This window comes from Antedon mediterranea, chromosome 8, assembly GCF_964355755.1.
Source record: "Antedon mediterranea chromosome 8, ecAntMedi1.1, whole genome shotgun sequence".
NCBI classification, from domain to species: domain Eukaryota; kingdom Metazoa; phylum Echinodermata; class Crinoidea; order Comatulida; family Antedonidae; genus Antedon; species Antedon mediterranea.
In genome coordinates this window covers 4,676,969-4,688,008 of record NC_092677.1, presented here as the reverse complement: position 1 = coordinate 4,688,008, position 11,040 = coordinate 4,676,969, and the positions used below count along the sequence as shown (strand labels likewise).

The window sequence follows — 11,040 nt, the reverse complement described above, 5'->3', positions numbered from 1 at the left end:
ACTGCAATATTACATTGTCTTTTATTTATGCAATAAGGTGATCTACTGCAGTAATGTAGTTACTGCAGTAGAATAATTTTGACATGGTCTCTAAGCAATCTGCATTGTTATGCCAACATCTTGTTCTGTGTGTATAACTGTAGTTGGTGAATAGTTAATATTTTCCACTATGATGTCCATTCATTGTTTTGCGTTTTTTCCAGTTGCCTGTTTCACGTTGGTATTGTTGTCTAAAAAAAGAACACAAACATATAAATAAATATAAAACAAAGTAAAACTTGCAGGCAAAGGCCAGATTCACTGGGGGAAAAAATTTGCAGCGTTACAGGCCAGTAGGTAGGTAAAATATATTCTGTTATTCTCAAATTGAGCGAAATGATAAAATAATTATGTACCAGTGACATATTCAACCTACTTTGATTGTAATCGTCTTCCCGAGTTCCAAACACGGCCAAATGAAGGCATCCAATCAGGATTGTTTGTTGATGTACGATCAAAATTTGCTCCAACACGGGCAGGATTTAACTTACGTTTACGTTCTTTTTTCACTGAAAGAAGAAAATTACACCGACTTTAATCAACCATGAAGATAACTTGCAACACAAATACTATTTAGACTAGATATTACATTTAAGATATGACATTGTGAGTGGGCATGGTACGCCTTTCAAACTGAATATACCACAACTTACAATGTTCTTGGAAGTCTTGCTCAGTTGGTCCTATGGGTTTTGTCTGTGTTGGCTCACCATCATCAGCTCTCAACCATGGAGGCACAGCACCGGTGTGGACATTGCCATCAGGTAAACAGTTCTAAAACAATCAATATAATTAGGAATAATTTGCAACAATTACATCCACAAACTTTATAGTAAAGCGGTTTCGGTTCATATTCCTAGCCTTTCGCTCCAAAAATGAAATATAACATATATTTAAATAGATAATATGATGCTATGAAGTACTATATACTACTATATCATTAGTTTCTTTGTGAACATAAAACGAAAGAGAAACGTACACTTTTGCCAATAAATGTCAATCCATCACTGTAGACTACACCCTCTGTTTGTACTTTTGAATGAGGTTTACTTACACCCTCTGTTTGTACTTTTGAATGAGGTTTAATTCCACTTGATGAGTTTCCCCTAAAAAATAATAATATTGTTATTGGTCTAAGGATATATTTGTTGGTTTTTACAAATATATGCACAAATATTGCATAATACACTTTTTTAAATTGTGTGCACTTCATTGTTATACATGGGCTATTATGGATAAAGATGAAATTAAGAAGATAAATTTCAAATTTAATTACAATAAAAACAAACACTTACCAACTACCAGATGAATGCCCAGAACTTGGCCCACTCTAAAGAGGTTCAGGAAATAATTTCACAGTAACGTAATTTATTTTAAAAGAGGAATTTATTACCTATTTACTTTAGGTAAAATGATACATATTGTGACAAATATGCAACAGTCATAGGGGGATCCTAAATTTTGAAAAATGTATTATTTGCCTACTTCAAAATAAAAAAAACCACCACTGACAATACAGTATACACAACAAATTTCAGTACAAAACAAAAAAATATAAATAAATTAAAAATTATATTCAAAGGTATACAGTAAGCAGTGGGTACTGATTCTGTTACATGTCGTCCACACCTGTTGTTCACTCTGTGTAGTGATTTGTAGGTCTTCTTCTTTCTGGTTGACTACATTCGTCTGTGTACACTCAATTTCTTTTATCTTCATAGCTTGCTGTAGAAATAACCATTAATTTAATATTTGTATTATCACTTCACAGTATTAACTCTTCATTCAAAGACGTGCAATGCATATAGTCTGGGGGGAACCTAAACGGTAGCTCTTAGATTACATCTATCATCATTTATTACCTTCTTCAACTGTGTTTCTTCCTCATTTTCGTAGCAGGCAAGAGCATTTTTTAAAGCTTCTTTGAATGAATCTAGTCCTTCCTCATTTACAAGATAATTCTTTTTTTGTTCCTTGCTTAACCTATTTTCCCAAAAGAACTGGTGAACTTTTTTGGCATGCTCAGGTCTACAAAAAAAATATTATTAAATGCATAACCAAATGTACTAGAAAATTATGATATGCAATAGGAACTGTCAGGCGAGTCTAGGTCATAAATTACAAAAGTAAAGAGTAAGTTCTTCCAAGAATCCAGAATGAGTGAGTGCTGTGATAAAATTAGGGTGGGTGGAAGGTGCCCTAACCCAACTTCATATATACATTAAAAAGGTTTAAAAGAGGAACATACGTTGCAAGGTGTTCCAGTAGACCTGCATCCATAATGATGGCATGGTGGTCTGCGACATGTCTTTTGACCTCTACAGAGCACATGTAGCACCACACATTGACAGCTGATAACTCTGAACTAGCCTTAGAGATCACTGGATTTAGGAGCTTTTTCTTACTATCTGAAATCTAAAATTACAAACATTTTCTAACATATATATATTTTATGATTTAATATTAATAATCATTTGTTTATTATTGTTTAGTAATCATTTATGATCAGTAATAGCTAGGGCCTACACTCCTCAGTTTAGTGTTAACTGTGTGTGTAGGCTTTTTTATTGGCGCTAGTTCCGTTTCGCACCTATCGTTTATTTCGACTCAAAATTGGTTAAGTAACTTTATCGTGAGTACCACACCTTAGAATTAGGCCTCAAAAATACTTTTACGAAGGAGGTCACACAAAAAGTAAAAAACAAATCCTTTAAATTGATGAATTTACAGACGTGTTTCTCGCAATCGGTTCATGAATTTCGCATACTCCATGTTCAATGTTGTTGTTTCTATGGAGCGCCAAAAGAGCAATCATAATAGAGGGCTAAAAACTCAGTAAATTGCGTATATTTAATGCATTTATTGGTCAAAATTACGTTCAATTTTATCATATTTTGTCAATGTTAATGCAACAAAAATATTACTGTTGATACTGTACATGGTTTTTGCAGGAACTTTTAGGAATGAAAATCGACAAATTCATCATCATATTACATGTACTGTAGGGGTATATCTGATCTAAATAATATTCCTCTTAGTCTTAGGCCTAGGGTTGGTTGCTATTTGAAAACAGCAAATTATTAGCAGTAAAATGTTACAGCATTTTTATTGACAAAATATATTAAAATTAAACGTGTATTTCAATAATAAATGCATTAAAAGAAGACGCATTCCACTGAGGTTTTAACCATCTATTGTTGTTGCTCTTTTGGCGCTCCATAGAAACGAAAATATTGAACTTCGAGTATGCTAAATTCGCGAACGGTATGCGAGAAACATGTCTGTAAAATCATCAATTTAAGGATTTATTTGTTACTTGTTATGTGATTCTTCTTCATAAAAGTACTTATGAGGCCCAATGTTAAGGTGTAGTATTCACAATAAGCTGCTTAACAATTTGGAGTCAAAAGGAAGTCGAAATAAAAACAGGTGCGAAACGGAACTAGCGCCTTTTTAACTTTGTGGCCTAGCTAGTTAGTTAAGTTAGTATATAATTTGTTAATGCCGGTCAGTGAATTTTTATTTTGAATGATTGTGGATGAACATTAAAATGGCCAGAAGTGCATTATTTGGCACTGAACCTTTTGACTAGGCTAGGCCTACATGAATGGTCACCAACCGCGATGGGTGCCCCGCCGGGAGAGTACATAGCCTACCACCCCAATCAATAATATTCAGAAAACCGGTCATATGAGGGCCTAGCTTTATGATTCAAATATGACCTTACCTTTGATCCAAACTTTTTCAAAATTGTTTTCAATCGTGCTGTATGTTTTGACGAAAATGAATGTTTCTTTCCAGATGTGTGGTTTATTCTACAAATTTCACAAAACGAGTAAGGATCTTCCATAGTAACTTTTTTTTTCGCCCGACTTAAAAAGTATCAACATTGTAGGCTCTACAATTCCAGACGTTTTATCCGAAAGACATGCACCCCCAACGTCAGAACAATAACAAGAATTCTAAAACTTTGCTTTGATTTAAATTTATTATATTTTCTTATTATATTATTGCTTTTTTGACAAAAAAAAAGAATCTGAACTGTATTTTTTGTTTGTACTTAAAACAAGAATTCTAAAACTGTTATGAACTATTGCTTTGATTTAAAAAACAGTTTGATGACTTTTTCCAAATGAGAAGTAACATTAGCAGAAAATAACTTGAGGACATCACCTGAGATTTTTCAAGCCTATTTTCCATAAAGGATTGAACTGTAGAAGACATACCTTCTCGCAACAAGTAATAAACCATTGAACAGTTTACCAGCCGACGTTGTTAATTCTGAGACCACTAACACCTTCAAGAATCGCATCGACACAATGTAGTTGATATGGGGTTAAAAAGGCACCTCGCCTAAACTTTCCCATTATAACTAAACTAAACTAAACTATAAATGTATTATATATTTCATATTATATTAGTACTTTTTTGACAAAACAAAGAATCTGAACTGTATTTTTTTTAAAGTTTTTATTCAACAAAAATCATACATGTACTCAAAAACAAGAATTATGGAGCTTTCATGAACTATTGCTTTGATTTGATTATAAGATTATTATTATATTTTCTTATATCAAAATTGTACACATAACATCCTAGATAGTATAAAAATAAACATTTACATCTAACAACAAGGAGAATCTAAACTATATTTTTTTTATAGTTTTATTTAACAAAAATCATACTTTTACTCAAAAATAAATGTTTACATATAAGAATAATCCATTTCTATCTAAATAATTTTTTGAGAGGTTTGACATGGAACAGATAATTTATGGATGAAAGAAATAGTTACACCACATAATAAATTAACTTGAACCCCAATGATTCCTTGTGGGAGGTACAAGTTAATGTCTTGTTACACAAAAAATCATTTAATTGACAACCAAAAGCATCCAAAAGCATTGCTGCCTGCGCACACAACAAGGCAGGAATAAATGGTTCACTTCATATAGATTGAATAACAAATTAGTTGCAGTAAAATGCGAGACAATAATATTGTAATAAACCAATATTGTATGATATTTCATTAACAGAGGATATATGCTGAACAATACAAGCAATTTTTACTTTAATTTGGCTCCAACTAAATGCTTATGACAAGAAAAAAAATTAAATTGAGTGGCCACAATTATGAATGATTTACATTTATAATAAATTATATTTAAATTAATTATATCTTGAATAATGGACGGAATCTATTTGTATTTGAAGAACCAATGATTATCAATCGTCTTCTGGTGGCTTCACATATCGTCGCCTGAAACAAAAATAATCAGAAGGTGTATAAAAACCTTGGTACAAATTATGAAAAGAGAATTCATTATCACTTTAATTCATATTCAGTATATAGGTACATACACACAGTAGTATAGCAGTATACAATAAGCCATACTTACTAAAGCACGGTCTCTATCAAACTTTATATATAGAATTGGTTTATACCTATAAATTCATATTCGTTTTTTATTATATGTGTTTCGATTTATGTTTACATTCCAAAAAGTACCAAAAGCAAATAATTGTATTACGGGTCTTTCACACCCGTTCCGGCACGGTTCCGGTCTGGCGCCGAAAAATCCAAGCGAATGTCAATGTTTCGTTTTCAGGTGGCTATGCACACGATTGGCTCATAGCTGCACGGAGCGTCATGAAAATGAAACATTAATGTTCGATTCGCCGGACCGGATCCGTGCCGGAACAGGTGTGAAAGACCCTTTATGGTGGTAGAAGTGTACACAATAAGACATATTTACTAAGTAACAACAGGTACCATGCTTTGTATAATAACTTACTTACAATAGATCATTGGCAGCTTGTAGTTCTGATATCTTAGCTTCAGTTACAGCCATCCACTCTCTGTATTTCTCTCCCCATTGCAATTTTAACTGTATAGAAAAAAATAAAATCTGTAAGTACAATATGTAATTCTGCAATATATATATAATTTATATATATATATATAATATAAAACCAATGAATAAGTAATGAAAACTTATTTTTCATATAAACTTGTTGGAATACAAATGTAGAGTGCTCCTGTACTTCTGTGCTGTCTTTTACATGACCTTGCCTCCTTTGACATTCAAGAAGAAACATCTCTGCACATGGTAATCCTAAACAAAAGTGGGATGTTCCCATATATGGTAGTGATATGTCCATATATGGGCACATCACATTTTTTTGTCACATGAAGTTTGATAGTGTAGACAGATCTTTAAGCCAACAAACCTTTAAATTTAGTTGCTCTTCTTTCTCACACCAATGTGCTTCTTTGATGCTCAACTCTGTAAACAACTCTTCGAACTTGTGCAGAAGCGAGTTATTTTCTTCTTTGAGATCTTCATTTTTATGTTCCAATTCCTCAGTTTTTCTTTCTAAAGATTCATTTTGTGCCTTTAATTTTGATATTTCCTCTAAATGATTGCACTTCACCTAGAGTAATATAAAAAAAACATCCATTACCAGTTTATACATTGTATCTATTCAATTTAAAGTCCTTTGTGGGTAGACAATTAATTAAATTAGGTTTGTCCAAAGAAACATGCACATAAATACAATAACTTTTTGGTAAAAATATAAAAAAGTAGTTTTATTTTAGCTAGCAACCCTAGCCTTCACCTTCTTGTGGATCCACCAATAGGCGGCGACGTATCATGATGGTTTGAATTTGTAAGCAAACAATTTGAGCTCTGCCTGCTTATATTAATTAAATATTCTTAAACCTCGTCATACATTACCTCGACTGGTTTTCTCTCCATTAACTTTCTTATTTCTTTCTCGTGCTGAATTTTCAACTGTTCCAATTTCTGTTCTAACGTTGCATCAGGTTTAGATGACCTACTGTTGGAAAGGAAAGACAAAATTATATGTTTAGGCCTAGTTATTATCATTAAATGCACGTGGTCATTAGGCTGGTCACAAAATGTATTTTAGCATGATGGGTTTTTTAAAATAACACAGTATTCACCATACCTTTTTTGATGTTTTGGATTTGCTGTTGAAATATATTCTTTTTCTTTTTTGAGTACAGTTGTGCTCTTAGCCTTCCTGAGTTCTTCTAGTCGCTTTTTTAAAGATGAAACCAGGTTTTCAAGCTACAGAAAGATAATGAACGCATTAAGCAATTAGCCAATCCATTCTAGGGCCTAGAGGCTAGGCCTGCATGCTAGGCCTGAAGAAAGTACACAGTGGGTGGTCAGCAGTGCACTGGCACTGCCCTACAAACAACAACAATCCACCAACACCAAAGCCAAAGCTAGCTATAGCTACAGTATGCTAGCTAGGAGCCTAGGCTGATTAAGTATGATTCTTGTTACTTACCTCTTTGACACGTCCTTTGAGTGTAGTTATTTCAGACATACTGCCACCAGTACCACTATAGTATTATGATATACCACTGTTTTAGACATCTGTATTTTTGCTGATATTTATTTTGTAAACCAACAACTTGAGGTAAATTTTGAGTACTTATTATGTACCCCAAATACAGCTCACTACGCATATGGAACGCTAAAAGTGACTAAACTCAGATTAATTAGTTTAGCATGCATCTGACAAGCTTTAATATAAATAATAACGGAATTAAAATATTAGGAATGGTTATGATCATCATTAGTCTGGCCTCCAAATTGTAGACACACAAGCCTCGCTACCACGTCAAGGTTGATGATCAGAGCGAGGGCAGTAGCACTTTGTAATTATGCTCCTTGATTGGTTAAAGAAAAGAAAAAAAACATACAGCCATGCATATTAAAAGAAAATTTCAGCATTAAAAATTAGAACATTAACATTTTTAATTCAAAAGTTTCAAATAATAAAATTGGCATGCATATTTTGCTTTATTTTAGCTATGATATGTTATTTATATTAGAAAAAAATATATATTTATTTGATATTAAAAACAAATAAAACATTGGCATACATAGCAAAACAGTACTGTATAATTATTGTTTACATACCCAAATAAACAAACAAAAAAACAGGAATGTAGACAATCATGCTAGTAAGGGAAAAAACCTTCCTTTGAAAACAAAACAAAAAATGTATATTTATGCTAATATGGGAAAGAAACCTGTAAATTATTAGCATCTTAATAATAAAATACATAGAAAAACAATCAATATTATGCTAATATGGGAAATCAACCTGTAAATTATTAGCATTTTAATAATAAAATACATAGAAAAACAATCAATATTATGCTAATATGGGAAATCAACCTGTAAATTATTAGCATTTTTATAATAAAATACATAGAAAAACAATCATTATGCTAATATGGTTAAGAAACCTGTAAATTATTAGCATTTTATTAATAAAATACATAGAAAAACAATCATTATGCTAATAAGGGAAATCAACCTGTAAATTATTAGCATTTTAATAATAAAATACATAGAAAAACAATCAATATTATGCTAATATGGGAAAGAAACCTGTAAATTATTAGCATTTTAATAATAAAATACATAGAAAAACAATCAATATTATGATAATATGGGAAAGAAACCTTTAAATTATTAGCATTTTAATAATAAAATAAATAGAAAAACAATCAATATTATGCTAATATGGGAAAGAAACCTGTAAATTATTAGCATTTTAATAAGAAAATACATAGAAAAACAATCAATATTATGCTAATATGGGAAAGAAACCTGTAAATTATTAGCATTTTAATAATAAAATAAATAGAAAAACAATCAATATTATGCTAATATGGGAAAGAAACCTGTAAATTATACGCATTTTAATAATAAAATACATAGAAAAACAATCAATATTATGCTAATATGGGAAAGAAACCTGTAAATTATTAGCATTTTAATAATAAAATACATAGAAAAACAATCAATATTATGCTAATAAGGGAAAGAAACCTGTAAATTATTAGCATTTTAATAATAAAATACATAGAAAAACAATCAATATTATGCTAATAAGGGAAAGAAACCTGTAAATTATTAGCATTTTAATAATAAAATACATAGAAAAACAATCAATATTATGCTGATATGGAAAAGAAACCTGTAAATTATTAGCATTTTAATAATAAAATACATAGAAAAACAATCAATATTATGCTAATATGGGAAAGAAACCTGTAAATTATAAGCATTTTAATAATAAAATACATAAAAAAAAAAATTAATATTATGCTACTAAGGGAAAGAAACCTGTAAATTATTAGCATTTTAATAATAAAATACATAGAAAAACAATCAATATTATGCTAATAAGGGAAAGAAACCTGTAAATTATTAGCATTTTAATAATAAAATACATAGAAAAACAATCAATATTATGCTAATATGGGAAAGAAACCTGTAAATTATTAACATTTTAATAATAAAATACATAGAAAAACAATCAATATTATGCTAATATGGGAAAGAAACCTGTAAATTATTAACATTTTAATAATAAAATACATAGAAAAACAATCAATATTATGATAATATGGGAAAGAAACCTGTAAATTATTAGCATTTTAATAATAAAATAAATAGAAAAACAATCAATATTATGCTAATATGGGAAAGAAACCTGTAAATTATTAGCATTTTAATAAGAAAATACATAGAAAAACAATCAATATTATGCTAATATGGGAAAGAAACCTGTAAATTATTAGCATTTTAATAATAAAATAAATAGAAAAACAATCAATATTATGCTAATATGGGAAAGAAACCTGTAAATTATTAGCATTTTAATAATAAAATACATAGAAAAACAATCAATATTATGCTAATAAGGGAAAGAAACCTGTAAATTATTAGCATTTTAATAATAAAATACATAGAAAAACAATCAATATTATGCTAATAAGGGAAAGAAACCTGTAAATTATTAGCATTTTAATAATAAAATACATAGAAAAACAATCAATATTATGCTGATATGGAAAAGAAACCTGTAAATTATTAGCATTTTAATAATAAAATACATAGAAAAACAATCAATATTATGCTAATATGGGAAAGAAACCTGTAAATTATAAGCATTTTAATAATAAAATACATAAAAAAAAAAATTAATATTATGCTACTAAGGGAAAGAAACCTGTAAATTATTAGCATTTTAATAATAAAATACATAGAAAAACAATCAATATTATGCTAATAAGGGAAAGAAACCTGTAAATTATTAGCATTTTAATAATAAAATACATAGAAAAACAATCAATATTATGCTAATATGGGAAAGAAACCTGTAAATTATTAACATTTTAATAATAAAATACATAGAAAAACAATCAATATTATGCTAATATGGGAAAGAAACCTGTAAATTATTAACATTTTAATAATAAAATACATAGAAAAACAATCAATATTATGCTAATATGGGAAAGAAACCTGTAAATTATTAACATGTTTTAGAAAAATTAGCATATTAATTGTATACAAAAACAATACCTCAAAAAAATAGATATTAATATATAAAAACTTACAGTATCCAAAACTTACAGTATCCAAAACTTACAGTATCCAAAACTTACAGTATCCAAAACTTACAGTATCCAAAACTTACAGTATCCAAAACTTACAGTATCCAAAACTTACAGTATCCAAAACTTACAGCTAGCTGTTCCAATCCTGAAATCAAGTTTGGTAGATAATGTAGGACATATATGCTGAGTCGCATTCTCTGATCTCATGTGGACTCTCTTGCATTTAAGCAACCTATAGATCTAAATAGAAAGCTGGAGAAGAAAAATAGTAGATAATTCTTACCTTTATCGTACTTACCCTCACTTCTGTTAACACATACCTTTATTATATGTGTACCATATGGATAGCCTATGAACAAGACGTTTGTCATCTGTGGGGTCAGGTGCTCTCTCCCTGCTGATCAAAACATTTAATATCAATTATCATAAAGCATGTACCTCTGTCATACTAATTGTTTTAAAGATATTCAGCTGGTAACAAATGTTTTGTGTTCCATTTTGATGAAGAATATTTATTTAAAAAAAATAAAATATACATTTCT

The 11,040-nt window shown here is 29.8% G+C and overlaps 2 protein-coding genes across 2 annotated transcripts; both read right to left on the bottom strand.

The window, feature by feature from the left end:
- Nucleotides 1-117: 117 nt before the first annotated feature.
- Nucleotides 118-3,921, bottom strand: LOC140056567 (centrosomal AT-AC splicing factor-like). The gene is made up of 9 exons (XM_072101981.1): nucleotides 3,767-3,921; nucleotides 2,288-2,454; nucleotides 1,902-2,067; nucleotides 1,669-1,764; nucleotides 1,335-1,369; nucleotides 1,019-1,145; nucleotides 693-813; nucleotides 416-548; nucleotides 118-230 (listed from the first exon to the last, which is right to left on the bottom strand). The coding sequence occupies exons 1-9, from the start codon at nucleotides 3,887-3,889 to the stop codon at nucleotides 155-157; spliced, it is 1,044 nt and encodes a 347-aa protein (XP_071958082.1). The 5' UTR covers nucleotides 3,890-3,921; the 3' UTR covers nucleotides 118-154.
- A 637-nt stretch (nucleotides 3,922-4,558) lies between these two features.
- On the bottom strand, nucleotides 4,559-10,660 carry LOC140056727 (uncharacterized). Its single transcript, XM_072102198.1, has 7 exons — nucleotides 10,611-10,660; nucleotides 7,363-7,747; nucleotides 7,015-7,136; nucleotides 6,780-6,882; nucleotides 6,271-6,474; nucleotides 5,839-5,927; nucleotides 4,559-5,299 (listed from the first exon to the last, which is right to left on the bottom strand). Exons 2-7 carry the CDS (start codon nucleotides 7,399-7,401, stop codon nucleotides 5,266-5,268), a joined length of 591 nt encoding a protein of 196 aa, XP_071958299.1. The 5' UTR covers nucleotides 7,402-7,747; nucleotides 10,611-10,660; the 3' UTR covers nucleotides 4,559-5,265.
- Between the last annotated feature and the right edge of the window lie 380 nt (nucleotides 10,661-11,040).

Coding starts and splice junctions, on each gene's coding strand:
- LOC140056567 (XM_072101981.1), bottom strand. CDS start 3,889: ATGGAAGATCCTTACTCGTTTTGTGAAATTTGTAGAATAAACCACACA. Junction 2,068..2,287: donor CTACTGGAACACCTTGCAAC/GTATGTTCCTCT, acceptor TTTTTTTTGTAG/ACCTGAGCATGCCAAAAAAG. Junction 231..415: donor GGAAGACGATTACAATCAAA/GTAGGTTGAATA, acceptor TTCTTTTTTTAG/ACAACAATACCAACGTGAAA.
- LOC140056727 (XM_072102198.1), bottom strand. CDS start 7,401: ATGTCTGAAATAACTACACTCAAAGGACGTGTCAAAGAG. Junction 6,883..7,014: donor AATCCAAAACATCAAAAAAG/GTATGGTGAATA, acceptor CCTTTCCAACAG/TAGGTCATCTAAACCTGATG. Junction 5,928..6,270: donor AAGAGCAACTAAATTTAAAG/GTTTGTTGGCTT, acceptor TTTTCTATACAG/TTAAAATTGCAATGGGGAGA.